At 45.8% G+C, this 24,212-nt stretch overlaps 2 protein-coding genes across 2 annotated transcripts in view; one reads left to right on the top strand and one right to left on the bottom strand.

Annotated features, from left to right (window-relative positions):
• The window catches only part of LOC144487606 (uncharacterized), a 42,910-nt gene that overhangs the window by 9,300 nt on the left and 9,398 nt on the right, over window positions 1–24,212 (bottom strand). Inside the window, exons 4-5 of the mRNA XM_078205694.1 lie at window positions 15,813–15,823; window positions 14,975–15,310 (exon numbers count right to left, since the gene is read on the bottom strand). Of these exons, the coding sequence (XP_078061820.1) occupies window positions 14,975–15,310; window positions 15,813–15,823 (347 nt within the window). The remainder of the gene's footprint in view (window positions 1–14,974; window positions 15,311–15,812; window positions 15,824–24,212) is intronic.
• Window positions 103–13,957, top strand: LOC144487607 (uncharacterized). The gene is made up of 3 exons (XM_078205696.1): window positions 103–147; window positions 5,772–6,701; window positions 13,946–13,957. The coding sequence occupies exons 2-3, from the start codon at window positions 6,123–6,125 to the stop codon at window positions 13,955–13,957; spliced, it is 591 nt and encodes a 196-aa protein (XP_078061822.1). The 5' UTR covers window positions 103–147; window positions 5,772–6,122.

Genomic DNA, 24,212 nt, shown 5'->3' with positions numbered 1-24,212 from the left:
GGAAGAGGGGGCGGAGCTGGAGGACCGAGCGGGAGCGGCTGGTCCTCCAACCAATCGGAGTGAATGTGAGGCGGGAACTGAAGCATGCGCAGTGCGGGAAATGGCGACAGACGGACGGTTTTAATTTGGAAGCGAGATCAATACGAGGTAAGAGGGCGGCGCGCGGGGAATGATAAATGTGGCGGGTGGGTGGAGAGACTTTGTAAACATGTTGTTCAAACCCAAACACCGGAAATGAACTTCCCGGTCCCCCCCTTTGTATCAAATGGAGCGGCAGCTTGTAGTGTTAGACCCGGGCTGACTGCCGCCATTGAGGCCGGCAGGGATTGTGATTGGAGAGGGAAGCCCTGACATCACAATGGAATGGGTGAGAGTGTGACGTCACAATGGAATGGGTGAGGGTGTGTCGTCACAATGGAATGGGTGAGAGTGTGACGTCACAATGGAATGGGTGAGTGTGACGTCACAATGGAAGGGGTGAGAGTTCCAGATGAGCTGAGACTGGGCTGGAGTCGGACGATGGCACTGACATGTGGCCCGGTGGCACAGTGGTTAGTGCAGCTGCCTAACAGCGCCAGGGACCCGGGTTCAATTCCAGCCTCGGGTCGCTGTCTGTGCAGAGTTTCTACATTCTCCCCGTGTCTGTGTGGGTTTCCTCCGGGTGTTCCGGTTTCCTTCCACAGTCCAAAGATGTGCCGGTTAGACGGATTGGCCATGATAAATTGCCACTTGGTATCAGGGGTATCACAGGTAAATATGTGGAAAGGGCCTGGATGGGATTGTTGTCGGTGCAGGCTCGATGGGCTGAATGGCCTCCTTCTACGCTGTATTTTATTATTCATTATCATTAATTAATTACTATTAATGCTTCCATGAATGAAGGTGGTCTTGATGATGATGTGGACATGTGGCTGGAAGCTCATCTTGGGATGAACTATTTCACCCTGGTTATGAACAGCCTGGTCCAGCCTCAGACAGTTGCCAGGAGGAGAGATAAAGTTGTTGGCGAGGGAATGGAGTCTGTAGTGGGGACTGAACACAATGGGTTCAGTCTTCCCAGTATTTATATGAAATAAATTTCTGTTCTTTCAGTACTGGATGTCAGACAAGTCAGGATGGTGTGTGAGTTGGAGAGGAACTTGGAGCTGATGGTGTTCACAGGGTTTGGAAATTCTGTCAAAGTTCCTGTTGAGTTGTCGATGCATAAAATCTCTCTCCTCACCTCCGGCCTCTCCTACTTCTCTCTGTTTCCACTCAGGGTGTGGAGATGCCGGCGTTGGACTGGGGTAAGCATAGTAAGAAGTCTCACAACACCAGGTTAAAATCCAACAGGTTAATTTGGTAGCATAAGCCACAGGCTTTTGGAGTGCTGCCCCTTCATCAGTTCTGTTCACAAACAGGGCATATAAAGACACAAACTCAATTTACAAGGTAATGGTTGGAATGCGAGTCTTTACAGGGAATCAAGTCTTAAAGGTACAAACAATGTGAGTGGAGAGAGGGTTAAGCACAGGTTAAAGAGATGTGTATTGTCTCCAGCCAGGACAGTTGGTGAGATTTTGCAAGCCCAGGCATGTCGTGGGGATTACAGATAGTGTGACATGAACCCAAGATCCCGGTTGAGGCCGTCCTCATGTGTGATTGACAGATCCATGCTCACTGCTTCCTGCCCTGGATGCAGTGAGCTGAAAATTTCCATGCAGGCTGCCAGACAGATAGATGTCCACATTACTGGAGTAAAAATGTGTGGAATATACAGACCGAATTCACTTCATTCCCTTCAGTTGCTGCAAGTCCCCAATTTCCCCCAGAATGAGAAAAGAAATGGAAAGGGGGAAACATTGATTTCCTCCCAGATGTTGTCCAGAGGAGGAAGATTCACTCTGAAGCTCATTGGCCAACTTCTGCATTGTGACGTCACAATGGAGCCCTGCCTGAATCAGCCAATAGGAGTCACTCTGCTCCGCGGTGATGTCTCCGGGTTCCAGTGCGCAGGCCCGGGCGCGCGGACCCGGGAGCCCCGCCCCCATCCATTGTTCCCCTCCCCTTACACCTCCTTGAGTCAAGGTTTCCAGGCAACCGGCTGGCGGCTCCGGCCAGAACGAGAAGCCGCTCGGTGAGCTCCCCCTCCCCCTGGCCCGGGACTGCGCATGTGCGGGGGAGAGGGAAAGCTGCGCATGTGCGGGGGAGAACCCACCCTCTGATCTTCATGCTGAGGTGTTGACCAATGGGAAGAGTTGGAGGACCGGAAGGATTCTGGTCTTCCGGCCAATCTGAGCGCAGGCTTTGTGTGAATGAAGATTGATCTTCAGACTGACTGAAACTTCCTCCTGTCGCTAATATCTGTGAGTAAAACACTTTCTTTTCTCCCCCTTTCCATTTCTTTTCTCATTCTGGGGGAAATTGGGGACTTGCAGCAACTGAAGGGAAAGGAATTGAATCCAGGGAGGGTGCAGACTCTGGAAAGGTTGGCCCAGGTCTCTCTCTCTCTCTTAAACCAGAAAATGATCCATTTCTGCCCACTGTTTGCTGTTAGCCAATCTTCTATCCACGCCAATATGTCATCCCCACAGCATGAATTTTTATTTGCTGCAATAACCTTTGATGTGGCAACTCATCAAATGTCTTCTGGAAATCTAAGGACAGCGCATCCACCGGTTTCCCTTTATCCAATTCCCGATGGGGAATTTTAGAAAATTGAACAACACATCAACTATCTCACTCTGTTAAGACTCGAGAATGATGTCCAGCAGAACCCGAGGACTCATCAGCCCACAGCTCCAACAGTTTGCTGAGGACCACTTCCCTGGGAATTGTGCTTTTTCAGAGTTCATCCCACACTTCTGTTTTCTGATTTCCAGCTGTTTCTGAGTTTTAACTGTATCCTCTATTGTGAACACCGAGGCAAAATACTTGTTCAATTCATCTCCCAGCTCCTTATTTTTCATTAGCAAATCCTGGACTTACTTTCTATTAGACAGTTAAGAAATGAGGTGGAGCAAGTGACTGAAGTGTCAGTCAGGGAGCACTATTGGGAGCACCAATAGTTTCAAAATAGTTCAGGAAAAAGATAGGACAGGTCCACAGGTCAAGGCCCTAAACTGGAGCAGGGCCACTTTTGTGGGCATTAGGCAGGATCGAGCAGATGTCGATTAGGTGAGTTTGTTTGAAGGGAAAGGAATGACTGGCAAATGGGAGGTTTTAAAAGTGCGATAAAGAGTCCAGGGGCAGTATATTCCTGTCAGGATGAAGGGAAAGAATGGTAAATTTAGGGATCCCTGGCTGACAAGGGACATTGAGGCTCTGGTCAGGTAAAAGAAGGAAGCAGACATTGGGTTTAGACAATCGGGGACAAGTGAATCACTCGATGACTCTTAAAAGTGTAAGGGAACACTTAAGAGGGTATGATATGGATCTGGCAGGTAAAGTTAAAGAAAATTTAACTTTAACACAGTCCAAAGATGTGTGGGTTAGGTTGATTGGCCATGCTAAAATTGCCCCTTAGTGTCCTGAGATGCGTAGGTTAGAGGGATTAGCGGGTAAATATGTCGGGATATGGGGGTAGGGCCTGGGTGGGATTGTGGTCGGTGCAGATTCGATGGGCCAAATGGCCTCTTTCTGCACTGTAGGGATTCTATGAAAATCCCAAGAGGTTCTATCGCGATATTAAGAGTAAAATGGTGGCGAGAGAGAGAATAGATCCCCTTAAAAATCAGCATGGCTATCTGAGGATGGAGTCACAGGAGATGGGTGCGATTTTTAATGAATATTTCTCCTTGGTGTTTCCTGAGGAGAACATGATGGATGCTGAAGAAATAAGAGAAAGAAGCTGTGATGTCTTGGACCACATGCATATTACTAGGGAGGAGGTATCTGCAGCCTTAAAGTGCATTAAGGTGGATAAATCCCCTGGGTCTGATCAAGTATATCTTCAGATCTTGTGGGAGGCTCAGGAAGGAATTACAGAGCCCCTTGCAGAGATATTTGTTTCATCTCTTTCTACTGGTGAAGTTCTGGAAGAATAGAACATGTTAATGTTGTTCTGTTGTTTAAGAAGCGTAGCAAAGAGAAGCCTGGGAATTATAGGCCGGTAGTCTGACATCAGTGGTGGGTAAGTTACTGGAGGGGATTGTGAAGGACAGAATCTACCAACATTTGGATTCTGACGGTGTGATTAGGGATAGTCAGCACCGCTTTGTGCACGGGAAGTCATGTCTAATAAATCTTTTACAGTTTTCCGAAGAGGTAATCCAGAGGATGGATGAGGCTAGGACAGATGTTGATTGTATGGAATTTAGCAAGGCCTTTGACAGGGTCCCGCTTGGCAGCCTAGTCTGGAAAGTTAGGTCGCATGGGATCCAGGGAGAGCTAGCAAATTGGATTCGGAATTGGCTCAATGGAGGAAGCAGAGGGTGATGGGTGAAAGTTGTTCCTCGGACTGAAGGCCTGTGACGAGTGGTGTGTCTCAGGGGTTGGTGTTGGGACCCTTGTTATTCAATATTTATATCAATGATTTATATGTGAATGTACAAGGCATGATTAGTATGTTTGTGGGTGATACTAAATTTGGAGGTATCATTGATCGCGAAGAAGGTTACCAAAGATTACAGGGGATCTTGATCAGTGACTTGAAGGGTCTAGTTCTGTGCTGTGCCCTATGACTAGTGCTCCATTTATTAACTTTTCTTCAAATACCTCCTCTTGCTGTCGGTCTTTACAGTTCGAGCTAGCTTTCTCTCACACTCTAATTTTTCCTCCCTTATCATTCTTTTCCTCATTCTTGGCCATTTTTTATATTCTGATCAGTTGTCTGACCTGCTAGTCACCATTGCACAATTGTATGTGTTAGAGTGGGCCAAGGCTGAGGCAGATGTGTTATATATATTTACAGAGAGAGAATAGACCAATGTTTCGAGTCTGGATGACCCTTTGTCAGACCTCTGCCGGAAGGTCATCCGGACTCAAAACGTTGGCTCTATTCTCTCTCCACAGATGATCTGACCTGCTGAGATTTTCCAGCATTTTCTGTTTTTGTTTCAGATTCTAGCATCTGCAATATTTTGCCTTTCTATGTATTTAATATCCATATGTACTATGTTAACAAAATGGAGAGTTATGAACTATACGAAGCATCCTGGATTTAGCGGACTTGACCACATTCCTGCAGCTATCCAGTCATTAAAGACACAGTCATGGAGCATTAAACTTGCCGAGCAGGGCCTCCCGTATCAGCACACAGGCAGCTGCTTTGTGAGACTGCCAGCAGCACAGACAAGTCAGAGATAAGAGTGTCCTGAGAAGAGCGATTCATTGTGAAAGCTCAGGGACGGTTGATAAGATGCAGCAATTCTATGATTCTAATGGACATTCTTTCCTCTCTCGTTCCCCAAAAGCTGTGAATCTCCATCCCACACACTCTCCCTCCATTCTCACTCTGCTGTATCTAATATTCATCCTCTCAATTCTCCTGAAGGTGCTGATTGAGGCTGATTGACAGATCCGTGCTCACTGCTTCCTGTCCACCACACACAAATCATAAGAAACAGGAGCTGCAGTTGGCCATTCAGCCCATCGAACTGCCTCAACCATTCATTGAGAATTGGCTGATCTACCACAGCATCATTTCCCACGCTATCCCCCAGATAGAGAGAGAATAGAGCCAATGTTCCGAGTCTGGAGAGAGGAAAGAATGTTCCATAGAAACTAGAATTGCGTGTTCTCAATTTCTATCCTGTACTGACACTGATGACTTCTGTAAACTTATTTTACAGGATATTGAAAGAGGAATCACAGGCTGAAATCTCAAACGTCACGTCTTGACGTGACAGAGTCATATTCCTCGGGACCTGAATATCATCGGCCTTTGAATCCAGAAGGAGAAATGGTTGTCCGGTCTGTCGATTTGAAAAGATTTCAAACATCAGTGTGACTGGAAAAGCACCAACACTCTGCCACACTGGAGTGAGAGTGTTCCAGTGCACTGACTAAAGAGCTTTAACCAGTTACACAGCCTCAATAAATATCACATCATTCACAGCAGGGAGAGACTGTACCCGTGTTGTGTGTGTGGACGAGGCTTCAACTGATTGTCCACCCAAGAGAGAGGCAAGGACACCTGCACCATGGAGAAACCATGGAAATGTGCGGACTGTGGGAAGAGATACGGATACCCATCTGAGCTCGAAGCGCATTGGCGCAGCCACACTGGGGAGAGGCCATTCACCTGCTCTCAGTGTGGGGAGGGATTCAGTGATTCATCCGGCCAGCAAAGACACCAGCGAGTTCACACTGGGGAGAGGCCGTTCACCTGCTCTCAGTGTGGGCAGGGATTCACTCAGTCATCCAACCTGCGGACTCACCAGCGAGTTCACACTGGGGAGAGACCATTCACTTGTTCTCAGTGTGGGAAGGGATTCAGTAATTCATCAGGCCTGCGAAGACACCAGCGAGTTCACACTGAGGAGAGACCATTTACCTGCTCTCAGTGTGGGAATGGGTTCACTCAGTTATCCAGTCTGCGGACACATGAGCGAGTTCACACTGGGGAGAAACCATTTATGTGCTCTCAGTGTGGGAAGGGATTCACTGACCTCTCAAACCTCTGCACACACCAGCGAGTTCACACTGGGGAGAGGCCATTCACCTGCTCTGTGTGTGGGAAGAGATTCAGAGTTTCATCCCACCTGCTGAGACACCAACAAGTTCACGAGTGATTCCAGAGGTTGGATTCTGCTGTTATTGTTTCTGCTCTCAATTACATCCAGGACTGCATTTTGTTCATTCTCACAGTTGGTCAATGGGGAGGGTCGGAGGGTTTCTTTCTGTTGGACTGGTCGGTTTCACAACTTTGCCTCCAGTGGGCTGATGCTCCTTGAGTCTCGTTGCGAATACCTGGTTTCAAATTTCACACGGATCACAGAGTGACAGGGTGTTAGGAACTTCAGAGATATTTAGTCAGCATTTCTGTTTGAAACCCCCCCAAATGCCCATCCAATTTCCTTTGTAATTGTTTATTGTCTCCACTTCCTCCACCCTCGTAGGCAGCGAGTTCCAGGTCATTACCATTCGCTGCATCAAAATATTCTTCCTCACATCACCCCCCCTCCCCCTCAACTGCATCTCTGATCCAAAACCTTAAATCTGTCTCCCCCTCATCCTTGTCCCATCAGCTAATGGGAACAGCTTTTCTTTGTCCACCTTATCTAAACCTGTCAGAATCTTGTCGCCTCTATCAAATCTCCCCTAACCTCATTTGCTCCAAGGGGAACAACCCCAGCCTGACATTGACAATAAAGAACAAAGTAACAGAACGTGTTACTACCTGAAATCAAATGGGAATGTTTAATTTCTGTTTTAAAGATATTGTGGATATATTGTCCTGGACAATAAAGGAATTGGAATAACTCATCTTGGGTGTGGTTGAATGGAATATATCAATCTGGTATCCACCTACAGTCTCCCTCTCTAACAGCATTGTGGGTGTACTGACACCTGAGGCATTGTAGCAGTTCAAGAAGGCAGAGTTGGGTTGACCATGGCCGAGGAAGCTACATACAGCCACATATTCTGTTATAATCGAAGGACTGCAGATTGAATGTGAGGCATTATGGGACTGGACTATCTTGACCACATTCCTGTAACTTCTCAGTTTCTGCAATCATGGACCATTAAAGCTGCTTAGCAGGGTCCCAACAGAGGACCTGGTGAGAATATTGACTCAGAATGAGTTCAAATTAAACTTATTCCAGGACCGGCTGGTGTTCAGCGGCTGAGAGACCTGAATCTGTAAAAAAGGGGTCCGACCAATCAACAAACAGTGGTAGGTAGTTGGTTAAGAAGTTAAAAAGCGTTCTGAGGCATTGCTTAACCTATCGTCAATTTGTGATAAGAACTGTGAGGGACTTGTGACCCGATATTTGTTGAAGTGATGGTATTCTCCAAGTAGCACTGGTCTGAAAAGCAGATCTCTGAGAGTAGATTCTAACAGTTATAATCCTATCCACGCATGGCCAGTGAAAAACCAGAGCTCGAGTGGGGACCGGACAGGTCTCTTACCTGCCATTTGGAAACTAAGAACAAGAAGCTTATCGATAAAATGATTCGAGAATAGAAACAACGTTTCGATTGTGGGTGACACTTTGTAAGAAGCTCATCCAGACTCAAAACATTGACTCTATTCTCTCTCCAAAGATGCTGCCAGACCTGTTGAGATCTTCCAGCATTTTCTGTTTTCGTTTCAGATTCCAGCATCCGCAGTATTTTACTTTTATGATAATTTGATTCGGTCTGATTGGAATCCCCACGACCCTCCCGCAAAACAGAGGGAGTCGTGGCAAAGGGAGAAAAGATAAGGATGATAAAGTCTGGGTTCTGATTCTCGAGCCCATGTAGAATTAACAAAATGAGTGAACCAGTTTATAAAGAACAGAAGTTAATCATCCCTCACAATAACTGATCAACTTAAAATAATTAGGTTGATGAATATAACAAAAAAAATAATGTATGCAGTTGAACATCAAGTTTGTTTTGTTGTTAGGGAAGTTTTTTAAACTTGTAAGAAGGAACTCGCATACTGTTAAAGGTTTAGACGGGGAAGAGTTTGTAAAATGTGTTCAGGAGAATTTTCTGCATCAGTATATAGAGGTGCCAACTAGAGAGGATGCGATATTGGATCTCCTATTGGGAAATGAGTTAGGGCAGGTGATGGATGTGAGTGTGAGGGAACACTTTGGATCCAGTGATCATAATGCCATTAGTTTCAACCTGATCGTGGATAAGGATAGATCTGGTCCTCGGGTTGAAGTTCTGAACTGGAAAAAGGCCAAATTTGATGAAATGAGAAGGGATCTGGGAAGTGTGGATTGGCACAGGCTGTTCTCTGGTAAGGATGTAAATGGAAAGTGGGAGGCCTTCAAAGGAGAAATTTTGAGAGTGCAGAGTTTGTATGTTCCTGTCAGGATTAAAGGCAAAGTACATAGGAATAAGGAACCTTGGTTCTCGAGGGAGATTGTAACACTGATTAAGAGGAAGAGAGAGTTGTATGAAATGTACAGGCAGCAAGGAACAGATCAGATGCTCGAGGAGTATAAAAAGTGCAAGAAGCTACTTAAGAGGGAAATCAGGAGGGCTAAAAGAAGACATGAGGTTGCTTTGGCAGACAGAGTGAAGGAAATCCAAAGAGCTTCTATAGGTATGTTAGGAGCAAAAGGATAGGGATAAAATTGGTCCTCTTGAAGACCAGAGTGGTAGACTGTGTATGGAACCAAAAGAGATGGGGGAGATACTAAATGGTTTTTTTGCATCCGTATTTACTGAGGAAACGGGCATGGAGTCTACGGAAATAGGGCAAACTGGTAGGGAGGTCATGGAACCTTTACAGATTAAAGGGGAGGAAGTGCTTGCTGTCTTGAGGCAAATCAGAGTGGATAAATCCCCAGGACCGGACAGGGTATTCCCACGGACCTTGAGGGAAGCTAGTGTTGAACTTGCAGGGGCCCTGGCAGACATATTTAAAATGTCAGTATTCACGGGGGAGGTGCCGGATGATTGGAGGGTGGCTCATGTTGTTCCGTTGTTTAAAAAAGGTTCCAAAAGAAATCCGGGAAATTATAGGCCAGTAAGTTTGATGTCGGTGGGCAAATTATTGGAAGGTGTGATAAGGGATAGGATCTACAAATATTTGGATAGACAGGGACTTATTAGGGAGAGTCAACATGGCTTTGTGCGTGGTAGGTCATGTTTGACCAATCTATTAGAGTTTTTCGAGGAGGTTACCAGGAAAGTGGATGAAGGGAAGGCGGTGGATGTTGTCTACCTGGATTTCAGCAAGGCCTTTGACAAGGTCCCTCATGGGAGATTAGTTAGGAAGGTTCAGTCGCTAGGTATACATGGGGAGGTAGTAAATTGGATTAGACACTGGCTCAATGGAAGAACGTGATGTGGAGATGCCGGCTCAATGGAAGAATTGCTTCTCTGAGTGGAGGCCTGTGACTAATGGTGTGCCGCAGGGATCGGTGTTGGGTCCATTGTTGTTTGTCATCTATATCAATGATCTGGATGATAATGTGGTAAATTGGATCAGCAAGTTTGCTGATGATACAAAGATTGGAGGTGTAGTGGACAGTGAGGAAGGTTTTCAAAGCTTGCAGAGGGATTTGGACCAACTAGAAAAATGGGCTGAAAAATGGCAAATGGAATTTAACGCAGACAAGTGTGAGATATTGCACATTGGAAGGACAAACCAAAGTAGAACGTACAGGGTAAATGGTAGGACTCTGAAGAGTGCAGTTGAACAGAGGGATCTGGGAATACAGGTACAGAATTCCCTAAAAGTGACGTCAAGGGTGGATAGGGTCGTAAAGAGTGCCTTTGGTACATTGGCCTTTATAAATCGGAGTATCGAGTATAAAAGTTGGAGTGTTATGGTAAGGTTATACAAGGCATTGGTGCGGCCGAATTTGGAGTATTGTGTACAGTTTTGGTCACCTAGTTACAGGAAGGACTGAAAGAGTGCAGAGAAGGTTCACAAGGATGTTGCCGGGACTTGAGAAGCTGAGTTACAGAAAGAGATTGAATGGGTTGGGACTTTATTCCCTGGAGCGTAGAAGATTGAGGGGAGATTTGATAGAGGTGTATAAGATTTTGACGGGTATAGATAGAGTGAATGCAAGCAGGCTTTTTCCGCTGAGGCGAGGGGAGAAAAAAACCAGAGGGCATGGGTTAAGGGTGAAAGAAAAGTTTAAAGGGAATATTAGCGGGGGGCTTCTTCCCGCAGAGAGTGGTGGCAGTGTGGAATGAGCTGCCGGATAAAGTGGTAAATTTAACATTTAACTTTTAACATTCAAGAAAAACTTGGACGGGCTCATGGATGAGAGGGGTGTGGAGGGATATGGTCCAAGTGCAGGTCAGTGGGACTAGGCAAAAAATGGTTCGGCACAGACAAGAAGGGCCAAAAGGCCTGTTTCTGAGCTGTGATTTTCTATGGTTGTTAAAGTGATGTAATTGTGTGCCAAGTTTTTGCTGCTCACTCTTTAGGTTCTGTAGAAAAGTTAACCCTTTCAGCAGACAGTTCATTTGTTTTTAAATCACCCGAAAACTCGTGTCTATTTTAGTTCATAATTGAAGATTTATGGGAATTGGCTAAGATGGGCTTTCAGCATTTTTAAAGTATAAAAAAGTGGTCTTGAGAAGGCAACTTGGTAGAGAGAGGTGGAGGGAGAGATGTTTCCAGAGAGGTGTTGAGAGCTGTTGGTTTTACAAGTTATCCACGTTTTCGGAGCCGTCACGTCATGTCCTGGTCTGAGGGATGGAGAGAAGTCTGTTCAATTGTTAAAGTTAAACTTTCTCTATTAACTGTTAATCGACACTTTGCTTTTTATCTTTCTGACTTGTTACATTTTTAATGGTTAACAAACTTTCTGATTTCACCATTTAAAGCTTGCTTTCTTTCTTGCCATATGGTTAAGTCACTGGAACCTGGTGTGATTTACGATGAGGGAGGTTATTGTAAACAAGAGAACCCCCATAAATCTTAGTTCAAATAAATCAAAGTTCTTACAAATGGAATGTTATCCTTTATTACGAAAGAAATTGAACATAGAAGTAAAGATGTTCTGCTTCAGTTATACAGGGCATTGCTGAGACTGCATCTTGAACACTGGGTGCTGCTTTGTCTCCTATTTAAGAAATGATACAAATGCATTGAAAGTGGTTCAGAGGAGGTTTAATAGATTGCTTCCCAATTCTTGACCCTCACAGGATGAATTTTGTCTGATTTTCTTTGTTTTCAGCTCTGATAAAGGGTCATCCTGACTCCAAATGTTGCCTCCATTCTCTCTTTACAGATGCTGTCAGACTTGCTGAGATTGTCCAGCATTTCCTGTGTCTGTTTCAGATTCCAGCAACAGCAGAATTTTGCCTTCATACCAATTCTTTTGGATAAGGACATCAAAAGTATTGGGTGTAGAACGAGAATGTGGAACTCAACACAAAAAGATCAGCCATGATCTAAATAAATGGTGGAGCAGACTCAAAGGGCCAAATGGCTACTTCTGCTCTGATGTTGAATGTTGGTCACAAATTCCTGAGGATTGTGTAACAAGGCTGGAAGATTCGCCTTGCTTGTGTTAGTGGGAAAATGTCCAGGAGAACCATCACTGTGAAGGACAGTTCTGGGATTAAAGGTTGCCAGACTGGAAAAGGAAATAAACACTCGGGGAGTGAAGAATCACTTTGGACTGGTTTTTGGAAAATTTTGGAGACAGAGTAAAATATAACCGTTGAGTGGGATATTTGATTGTGTTAAGAGTAAAAGGGCAAAGTTCAATTTTACAGTTTAAGGGCAATGTTCCCTACAAAGAACAGTATTTAGTCATTGTTGCTTCCAGTTTGTTGGAATAAATGTCAAAAAACTTGAAGTTTTGTCATGTGATTCTTTAATTTATTCACTGGGTTTAAATTCACTTTTTAAATTATTGAATGTCACAGAAATTCTAACAGTTCATTTAAAGCCACAAGTTTCGATTCCCATTTGAGCCTGGGGTACCTTTCTGTCTCTCTATTGCTCGTGTCAATGACAGCCAGGTGACGGAGCTGAGGGCTGAATTTAGCTGAGAATAATGGGGCCTACGCCCCAGTTGGGAAACTGCCATGGGTGTCGCACTAATAGAGAGACAGGAAGGTGCTGGAGGACTGAGTGGGAAATGGGCCTCCAACCAATTGTTATATCGGTCACTCAGAGCTAAAGAGAAACCCGTCTCTTTAAATACATAAACAGGGAAAAGGCTGCAATGAAATCTGCCCTTCTAACCTGCACAGAAGCAGGAGGCTGAGATTGACAGGCTGCAGGAGGAGTCCATTCAGCCCATTGTGCCTCTGCTATCTCTTTGAAAGGACTCTGATTCATCCAACTGCTCTGTTCTTTCCCCACAGCCCTGCAAATTCTTCCCTTTCAAGTCTTTACCCTTTGGAAAGATTCTATTTAATCTGTTTTCAGGCAGATCAGAACAACTCACTGTGTCAAAAAATAACACAAAATCTCATCTCCCCCTCTGGCTCCTTTGCCAATTACCTTAGAGGGACTCACTTTCTGTTAAAGAGCCTGCCAACCCCTCTCACCCACTTTCCCTAAAGTGCATCAATCTCAGCAGGAAAAATCCAGAAAAATCAAATATTTTTACTGATAAAAGTTTATTAATGAAACAGAATATGGTTAAAACAAACAGAAAATGACTTGAGGATCAAAGACAACCAGAGTAAAGGATGTTCACAATGTTCTGGACACAAATGGTTTCTCTTTAATTCATCTGTAGCCTGTTCCCTGCCCTCTTTGTGGAACACCTCCGCTCAGTCCACAAGCATGACCCTGACCTTCAGCTTGCTATTAGAATTCACCACCTTGCTCTCACACTCACATTTCTGTCCTCGGCCTGCTGCAATGTTCCGGAGAAGCCCAACACAAGCTGGACAAACAGCCCCTCATCTTCCGATGAGGCACTTTACAGCCTTCTGGACTCAACATTGAGTTCAACAACTTCACACCCTGAACTCTCTCCTCCATTTTGATGGGTTTTTTTGCTGAGTGCCAGTCTGTATCTTGTTTTCATGTTTTTTTGCTTCCAGACAGAGCTGTCCTTTATTCTGCCATTAACACTTACTCTGGACCAATGCTTTGTTTCTTTACCACAACCATTACCTCTCCCTTTGCCTTTTGTTCCAGCATATTTTTGTCATTTAATTTCACCCACCCTCGAACCAATCCCTGACTTTCCCTTTTGTTCTACCTGCCCCTCCCCTCTTTCTCACCAGCATCAAACCCATCACATTTCTCCCTCGCTTTCGTTCTGAAGTCGAGTTACATTGGACATAAAAGGTTATCTCTGTTTCTCTCTCCAGAGATGCTACCAGACTGGCTTTGATTTTCTAGTTTTTTCTGTATTTATTTTAGATCGACCAGTAGTCGTAGGAAAAATTTATGATCAAGGATAAAATAAATGTCCTTCATTAGTTTTGTGGATCATTTCAGTGGAAATGTGCTCTCCCAGGTTCAAAGAGCATCAGCCCACTGGAGGCAAAGTTGTGAGACTGGCCAGTCCAGCAGAAAGAAACCCTCCGACCCTCCCACTTCACCAACTGTCCGAATGAACATGGTTCAGTCCTGGATGTGATTAACAGCAGCAATAACAGCAGAATCCAACCCCTGTCATCACTTGTGAACTCGCTGGTGTCTCTGTAGGTGGGATAACTGAGTGAATGCATTCCCACACACACAGCAGGTGAATGGCCTCTTCCCTGTGTGAACTCGCTGGTGTACCCGCAGTGTGAACGATGTTTTAAATCTCTTTGAGCAGTGAGAGCAGCTGAACGCTCTCTCCTCAGTGTGAATGCGCTGGTGGGACACCAGTTCTCCAGAGCTTTCGAAGCCACTTCCACAGTCAGAACATTTAAAGGATCTATCCTGCGTGTGAGTGACATTGTGTCTCAGCAGGCTGGATAACTGAATGTATCCCTTCCCACACCCGGAGCAGGTGAATGACCTCTCGCCGGTGTGAACTGCCTGGTGTTTCCGCAGGTTGTATGACATTCTAAATCTCTTTGTGCAGACAGAGCAGCTGAACGGTCTCTCCTCAGTGTGAATGCGCTGGTGAATCATCAGATCCCGAGAGCTTTTGAAGCTACTCCCACAGTCAGAACATTTAAAGGGTCTCACATTGGTGTGAGTGAACTTGTGTCTCAGCAGGTGGGATGAATGAATGAATCCCTTCCCACACACAGAGCAGGTGAACGGTTTCTCCCCGGTGTGAACTCGCTGGTGCGTTAGCAGGTCGGATGAATTTCTAAACCTCTTTGTGCAGTGAGAGCAGCTGAACGGTCTCTCCTCAGTGTGAATGCGCTCGTGGTCTCTCAGTTCCACAGCACGTTTGAAATCGCTTCCACAGTCAGAGCATTTAAAGGGTCTCTCATTGCTGTGAGTGACTTTGTGTGCGCGCAGACTGGATAAATGAGTGAATTCCTTCTCACACACAGAGCAGGTAAATGGTCTCTCCCCAGTGTGAATTCCTTGGTGTATCCGCAGTTTGGATGACATTTTAAACCTCTTTGAGCAGTGAGAGCAGCTGAACGGTCTCTCCTCAGTGTGAATGCGCTGGTGGGATACCAGTTCACCAGAGCTTTTGAATCTGCTCCCACAGTCAGAGCATTTAAAGGGTCTCTCCTGGGTGTGAGTGACTTTGTGTGCACATAGGCTGGATAAATGAGCGAATCCCTTCCCACAGTCAGAGCACCTGAATGGCCTCTCCCCTGTGTGAACTCGTTGGTGTCTCTGCAGATTAGGTAAGTGAGTGAATCGCTTCCCACACACAAAGCAGGTGAATGGCCTCTCCCCAGTGTGACTGCGTTGATGAATCTCCAGCTGAGATGGGGATATGAATCCCTTCCCACAGTCTCCACATTTCCACGGTTTCTCCATGGTGCTGATGTCCTTGTAACTCTCCAGGTTAAACAATCAGTTAAATCTCACACAGAACACAGGTACAGTCTCTCCCGCTGTGAATGCTGCGATGTGTTTTCAGGCTGTGTAACTGGTTAAAGCTCTTTCCACAGTCATTACACTGGAATGCGCTCACTTGGGTGTGGGCATGTTTCAGTGCTTTTCCACTCTCACTCATGCTTAAAATCTTTTGAAGATGACAGAACAGAGAAACATTTCTCTTCTGGATTCAAAGGTAGATGATATTCAGGTTCTATCAAATTGAGTGACTTTGTCAGTTCTTGACATGACGTTTGGCTTGAGATTTTTGACTGTAAATCCTCACCTCCTGATAGCCTGTAATATAAATTTACAACAGACATCACAGTTAGTATAAGATAGAAATTCAGAACACATCATTTTAGTTTCTATAACGCATTCTTTCCTCGCATATTCCCCAAAAGCTGTGAATCTCCATCCTACACACTCTCCCTCCATTCTCACTCTGCTGTATCTAATATTCACCCTCCCAATTCTCCTGAAGGTGCTGATTGAGGCTGATTGACAGATCCATGCTCACGGCTTCCTGCCCTGAATACAGAGAGCTGGAAATCTCCATGCAGGCTGCCAGACAGATATATGTCTAAACGACTGAACTAAAAATGTATAGAATATACAGACTGGATTCACTTCCTTTCCCTTCAGTTGCTGCAAGTCAGCAATTTCCCCCAGAATGAGAAAAGAAATGGAAAGGGAGAAACACAGAGGAGGAAGTTTCACTCTGAAGCTCATTGGCCAACTTCCGCATTGTGACATCACAATAGAGCCCTGCCTGAATCAGCCAATAGGAATCACTCTGCTCCGCGGTGACGTCGCTGGGTTCCAGTGCGCAGGCCCGGGCGCGCGGACCCGGGAGCCCCGCCCCCACCCATTGTTCCCCTCCCCCTGCACCACATCGAGCCAAGGTTTCCAGGCAACCGGCTGGCGGCTCCGGCCAGAGCGAGAAGCCGCTCGGTGATCTCCCCCTCCCCCCTCGCTCTCCGGCGGCTGCGGCTCCAAAAAGAGATCGAGAGCGACCGCTGGCGGCAGCCGCACTGCGCCTGCTCCGGACAGCTCGGCTCAGCACCACTCTCTGCGCCTGCTCCGGACAGCTCGGCTCAGCAGCGCTCTCTGCGCCTGCTCCGGACAGCTCGGCTCAGCAGCGCTCTCTGCGCCTGCTCCGGACAGCTCGGCTCAGCAGCGCTCTCTGCGCCTGCTCCGGACAGCTCGGCTCAGCAGCGCTCTCTGCGCCTGCGCGCTGGGCTGCCAGCTGAGGGAGTGGGGGAGGGGACTTTGCAAAATCTCTTCCCATCATTTTCTTCCAAGTCCCGCAGTTTGATTTGAAACAGAACAGCTTCTGTTTGTAGCTTCACCACAGACTCAAACTTCACCACAGACTCAAACTTCACCACAGACTCAAACTTCACACACAGACTCAAACTTCACACACAGACTCAAACTTCACCACAGACTCAAACTTCACACACAGACTCAAACTTCACCACAGACTCAAACTTCACCACAGACTCAAACTTCACACACAGACTCAAACTTCACCACAGACTCAAACTTCACCACAGACTCAAACTTCACACACAGACTCAAACTTCACACACAGACTCAAACTTCACACACAGACTCCAACTTCACCACAGACTCAAACTTCACACACAGACTCAAACTTCACACACAGACTCAAACTTCACCACAGACTCAAACTTCACCACAGACTCAAACTTCACACACAGACTCAAACTTCACACACAGACTCAAACTTCACACACAGACTCAAACTTCACCACAGACTCAAACTTCACACACAGACTCAAACTTCACCACAGACTCAAACTTCACACACAGACTCAAACTTCACACACAGACTCAAACTTCACCACAGACTCAAACTTCACCACAGACTCAAACTTCACACACAGACTCAAACTTCACACACAGACTCAAACTTCACCACAGACTCAAACTTCACCACAGACTCAAACTTCACACACAGACTCAAACTTCACACACAGACTCAAACTTCACACACAGACCCAAACTTCACACACAGACTCAAACTTCACACACAGACTCAAACTTCACACACAGACTCAAACTTCACCACAGACTCAAACTTCACACACAGACTCAAACTTCACCACAGACTCAAACTTCACCACAGACTCAAACTTCACACACAGACTCAAACTTCACACACAGACTCAAACTTCACACACAGACTCAAACTTCACCACAGACTCAAACTTCACACACAGACTCAAACTTCACCACAGACTCAAACTTCACACACAGACTCAAACTTCACACACAGACTCAAACTTCACCACAGACTCAAACTTCACCACAGACTCAAACTTCACACACAGACTCAAACTTCACACACAGACTCAAACTTCACCACAGACTCAAACTTCACCACAGACTCAAACTTCACCACAGACTCAAACTTCACCACAGACTCAAACTTCACACACAGACTCAAACTTCACCACAGACTCAAACTTCACACACAGACTCAAACTTCACACACAGACTCAAACTTCACCACAGACTCAAACTTCACCACAGACTCAAACTTCACCACAGACTCAAACTTCACCACAGACTCAAACTTCACCACAGACTCAAACTTCACACACAGACTCAAACTTCACACACAGACTCAAACCTCCTCCTCTGGACAACATCTGTGAGGAAAACACTTTATTTCTGCCCCTGAGAATGAGAGAGACAGAAATACTCTGGAACCAAATATTAGAGCCAAATATACTGAGGGGGAAATGTTTGTGATTTTGTGGAACCTGTTTTTATTGTCTGAGTTTTTAAAGTGTAATTTATCTTGTCTATTCAAATACCGTTTCTCTCTTTGCATGATTTAGTGATGCTGATTTTAGATAAATTTCTAAAGTAAAAGTTTTTTAAATGTGAAACGGTGTCCTTCAATATTCCATTGGACTTTTCTGGAAATATGTTTACTTTTTAGGTTAATAACGACAGATATATGTCTTCTGTTGATAGAAGGTACATCTCGGTATATTTTTGTTTCAGTAATAAGATTCATGTATTGTTAGTTTTATTCTTGTCATATAATATAAAATCACAGAATCCCTACAGTACAGAAGGATGCCATTCAGCCCATCGAGCCTGCACTGACAACAATCCCACCCAAGCCCTATCCCCGTCACCCCAAATATTTACCCTGCAAATGCCCCTGAAACTAGGGTCAATTTAGCATGGCCAATCAACCCAACCCGTACATCTTTGGAGTGTGGGGGTAAACCGGAGCACACGGAGGAAACCCACGCAGACACGTGGAGAATGTGCAGACTCCGCACAGACAGTGACCCAAACCAGGAATCAAACCCGGGTCCCTGGAGCTGTGAGGCCACAGTGCTAACCACTGTGCTACCGTGCTGCCCTGCATATGTAGCTTTGTTATACATTTCCAGTCAAAGTGACATTCCAGTTCAGAAGGAATCAATTTGAAATCTTGAGTCCATGTCAACTGTTTTTTGGAGAAATTCACTCAGTCCCATTCACCCTCTCTATCCCCTTAACCCTGCATATTAACTTCCTCATTGTCCATTTGATCTTATTTTGAACGCATTCGCCTTCACTTCCACCATCCTTACCGACCTCTTGCTGTCTAAATAAAGGTTTCTCAAATCCCCCTCCCACCATCTGTCTCATTAAGAAATGCTATACTGTCTACCACACATTTTTAGTCCAGTTATATGACCACAGAAATGAGACTTGTCCATCCTGAATTTCTATCCTGTACTGACAGTGATGATTTTTGTAAACCTCTTTTCAGAATAACAGAGGAGGAGGATTTACAGATTGAAATCTCAAAGCAAATATCAAGAATAATTGTTTGATTATTGGGACCAGAATATCATCGGCATTTGAGTCCAGGAGAAATGTTTCTCTCTTCTATCTGCTTCATAAGATTTTGAACATTGGTGTGACTGGAAAAGCAACGAGACCCATGCAGCTAGACATTATACAGCCTGAAAGAACATCACCATTTACAAAGGAGAGACCGTACACAAAGTCTGTGTGTGGACAACTCAGGAACCTAGAGAGACACAAGGACACTCACACCATGGAAAAACTGTGGAGACTGTGGAAAGGGATTCAGATTCCCGTCGGAGCTGGAAATTCACACTGGGGAGAGACTGTTCACTTCCACTAAGTGTGCAAAGGGATTTACGAATTCATCCGACTTAATGACACACCAGTGAGTTCACACAGGGGAGAGGCCGTTCACCTGCTTAGAGTGTGGTAGGGCGTTCTCTTGGTCCTCCAATCTCCGGATACACCAGCGAATTCACAGTGGGGAGAGGCCATTTACCTGCTCTGAGTGTGAAATGAGTTTCAGTCGGTTAACTCAGTTGCAGACGCACCAGCGAGTTCACACTGGGGAGAGGCCATTCACCTGCTCTGAGTGTGGAAAGGGATTCTCTCTCTCTTACAACCTACAGATACACTAGGGAGAGACCGTTCATCTGCTCTGAGTGGGAAAGCATTCGCTACTTCATCTGACCTGCTGAGACACGAGCGAGTTCACACAGGGGAGAGGCCATTCAGCTGTCTAGAGTGTGAGATGAGATTTAATCGATTATCTCACTTGCAGACACACCAGCGAGTTCACAAATGGGAGAGGCTGTTCAACTGAATGAGAAAGCATTCATTGATTCAGCCAACCTTCTGACACACCCGTGTCTTCATGCTGGGGAGAGGCCATTCACTGGGTCTGTGCAGGATGGCATTCACTCAGTTATCCAATCTGTTCAGATACCAGCGAGTTCACAAATGATTACAGGGACTGGATTCTGCTGTTATTGCTGCTGTTATTCACATCCAGAACTGAACCATGTTCACTCTGACAGTTTTATTTTTATTCAGTGTGGGACATGGGTGTCGCTGGTCAGCATTTATTGCCCACCTCTCGTTGCCCTTGAGAGGGCAGTTGAGTGTCAGTCACATTGCTGTGGCTCTGGAGTCATCGTCGGCCAGACCAGGTAAGAATGGCAGATTTCCTTCCCTAAAGGACATTAGTGAACCAGATGGGTTTTTTTCTGACAATCAACAATAGTTTCATGGTCATCAGTAGATTCTTAATTCTAGATATTTTTTATTGAAGTCAAATTCCACCATCTGTCATGGTGGGATTTGAACCTGGGTGCCCAGAACTTTAGCTGCGTTTCTGGATTACTAGTCTAGCGATAGTACCACTAGGCCATCGCCTCCCCAAAGTGGGACCATCGGAGGGTTTCTTTCTGCTGGACTGACCGGTCTCATGACTTTGCTTCCAGTGGGCTGATGCTCTTTGAGCTGCTCCGCCATTCAATATGATCATGGCTGTTATTAATATGTACAGAAAATTGTAATATTCTAAATAGGATATTCAGATGGTGATACATTTTCATTTCTTCCTGAGGAAGAGGTTTGTGTCTATCTGATCATTCATGTTTTAGAAATAAATTTTTAGTTTGAGAATTAGTATTTTTTAACGAAAGATAAATGAAAAACCTGGGTTGAGAATCTGACAAAAACACCTGAGGGAACTCGCAGTCTCAAGGCGTGGCCCATGTTTGCTTAAAAAGTCAAAACTGGAAGGGTAAGAACTGTAAAAGGGCAGCTGGACTGTTCCTCTCTGAGTCACAGTGAGACATTTCTAATTAAATACACAGAGGGAATTCCCTAAGTTTTGACATGTTCATTCAAAAAGATTGCAAATAATTTGATTCAGAAAAAACAACCATGGGTTATTTGATTATTGTGGATACTGAAAATCACATTTCTGGATTGTGAAAAGCAGCTGGAAGTAGCACAATTAATGCAAGATTTGGGACATTTAGATCTTTACTGACCAGATCGGGGCGGCACGGTAGCACAGTGGTTAGCACTGCTGCTTCACAGCTCCAGGGTCCCGGGTTCGATTCCCGGCTCGGGTCACTGTCTGTGTGGAGTTTGCACATTCTCCTCGTGTCTGCGTGGGTTTCCTCCGGGTGCTCCGGTTTCCTCCCACAGTCCAAAGATGTGCAGGTTAGGTTGATTGGCCAGGTTAAAAAATTGCCCTTTAGAGTCCTGGGATGTGTAGGTTAGAGGGATTAGCGGGTAAAATATGTGGGGGTAGGGCCTGGGTGGGATTGTGGTCGGTGCAGACTCGATGGGCCGAATGGCCTCCTTCTGCACTGTAGGGTTTCTATGATGATTCTATGAATGTAGCAACTAATACTGTAAAAAGGGGGCTGGGCTCAGCCTCTTCAGCTGGAGATCTGGAGACATTGGATCTGACATTTAATGTCCTGTCTTTATTAGTGAGGTGACTTCTTCTAGCAGACTCAGGGTTACATGTTTGGTTTTGAAACTACAAGTTAATTAATTTAAACATCTATTGGATATGCTAACTGGTCTCCGTTACCATGGAGATAAGTGATTCAGAGTGGAACCTTGGTTGGAATTCTGGGTAGTTCTCACAGAAACCAGGCAGTCTGCAGTGAGCTTGCAAACCGTCAGCTGTGGGACCAGAAGCTGTGAACTAGCTGTGGGAGCGGGAGCTGTGAGCCACGAGCCAGCTGTGGGAGCGGGAGCTGTGAACCAGCTGTGGGAGCAGGAGCTGTGGGAGCAGGAGCTGTGAACCAGCTGTGGGAGCAGGAGCTGTGAACGAGCTGTGGGAGCAGGAGCTGTGAACCAGCTGTGGGAGCAGGAGCTGTGAACCAGCTGTCGGAGCGGGAGCTGTGAATCAGCTGTGGGAGCGGGAGCTGTGAACCAGTTGTGGGAGCGGGAGCTATGAACCAGCTGTGGGAGCGGGAGCTGTGAACCAGCTGTGGGAGCGGGAGCTGTGAACCAGCTGTGGGAGCACGAGCTGTGAACCAGCTGTGGGAGTGGGAGCTGTGAACCAGCTGTGGGAGTGGGAGCTGCGAACCAGCTGTGGGAGTGGGAGCTGTGAACCAGCTGTGGGAGCCGGAGCCGAGAAGGTCATTAGGAACCAGGGATGTTCTCAATGTTTAAAGCCCTCAGCAAGAAGGCAGTGAAGTCCATGCTTGGATTGAGGAGTCCATGTTTTGAGTCAATTCTGAAATCTCAAAGGAAAGTTGGAGAGGTGTTTAGCCGAAAGCTAATCGAAGGATCCTCATGAAATCTTGGAGTCTGGAGAATAGCTGGAATATGGAAAGTTTGATTTTGTTTAAAAACCTGGAATCTTGTGATGGGTGTTTGGATTTCTCATTGAACGTTAATGTTCTCGACCCGAATTATAACAACACACACAATATTTCAAAACTATTTGAAAAATATGGTCTTTATTTTGTACAAAGTATTACATTATAAGACACTCCTCTTCTAGGATCTACAGTAATTTCTTAGCTCGAGCACCAGTGAAACAGTCAATCAGACAATAAATGAATAAAAATTGTACTAATTGTCATCCCTTCTAAATCAGGAGGGTTATCCCCAGCACAGAGGGTCATTTGGAATTTTTCCTGCAGACCAATTAACAGGGATTATACTCTCCAACCACCTGAAGTGAGGGAGTGCTGCTCGGGCTGCAGTGGAGAGTGACAGTTGGTGTCTCAGTGAGGGAGTGCTGCTCGGGCTGCAGTAGAGTGTGACAGTTGGTGTCTCAGTGAGGGAGTGCTGCTCGGGCTGCAGGAGAGAGTGACAGTTGGGGAAGTGTGGGGAAGTTTTTTTTTTTTTTGTTTTTTTTTCTTTTTTTCTTGCTGGTAATGGCTTCAGGGATGGCAGTTCAGGCAGTATGCTGCATCTCCTGTGGGATGTATGTGGTGAGGAAATCCAGTAGTGTTTCAGGAGATTTTAGTTGTAAGAAGTGCATTAGATTGCAGCTTCTGGAGGAGCGTGTAAAGGAGCTGGAAGGGGAGGTAGAGGAACTCCGCATAATTCGGGAGGCGGAGGTGGAAGTTGATAGGAGTTATAGAGAAATAGTAACTCCTAGAAATGAGGCTTGGGTCAATGCCAGGAGGAGGGGTAAGAAGCAATCGGGAAGACAATCCCCTGGGGCGGTTCCCCTCCATAATAGGTTTTCGGTGCTGGAGGCTACAGTTGAGGAGGAATCAACTGAGCATAGAGAGCAGATCTCTGGGGGTGAGGCGAGTGAGAAAGCTCAGGTGGTTAGGGGCTGTAAAAGACTGGGCCTTGTGATTGGGGACTCCACAATTAAGGGGACAGATAGGAGGGTCGGAACTAAAGGTAGGGACTCAGGGTTGGTGTGTTGCCTACCAGGGGCTGGGGTCCGGGATGTGTCTGACAGGGTATTCAGGACTCTTAGGGGGGAGGGAGATAAACCACAAGTTATTGTACATGTGGGGACACACGACATAGGGAGGATAGGGGAAGGGGATATTAGGCAGGGATTTATGGAGTTGGGGTGGAAACTAAAGGCCAAGACTGACAGAGTGGTTATCTCTGGACTCTTGCCTGTACCACGGGATAGTTTAGAGAGGAATAGGGAGAGGGAAGGTTTGAATTCATGGCTGAGGGGATGGTGCAGGAGGGAGGGGTTCAGGTACTTAAGCAATTGGGGCTCGTACTGGGGAAGGTGTGACCTCTATGAGAAGGATGGTCTACACCTTAATCAGAAGGGGACCAATATCCTGGGGGGTAAATTTGCTAAGGCCATGCAGGGAGGTTTAAACTGATTCGGGGGGGGGGAGGGATCCTGAGTAGT

This window comes from Mustelus asterias, unplaced genomic scaffold (genome assembly GCF_964213995.1).
Source record: "Mustelus asterias unplaced genomic scaffold, sMusAst1.hap1.1 HAP1_SCAFFOLD_917, whole genome shotgun sequence".
NCBI classification, from domain to species: Eukaryota; Metazoa; Chordata; class Chondrichthyes; order Carcharhiniformes; family Triakidae; genus Mustelus; species Mustelus asterias.
The sequence above is the reverse complement of the archived record's forward strand: the minus strand, read 5'-3'. Positions and strand labels throughout refer to the sequence as shown.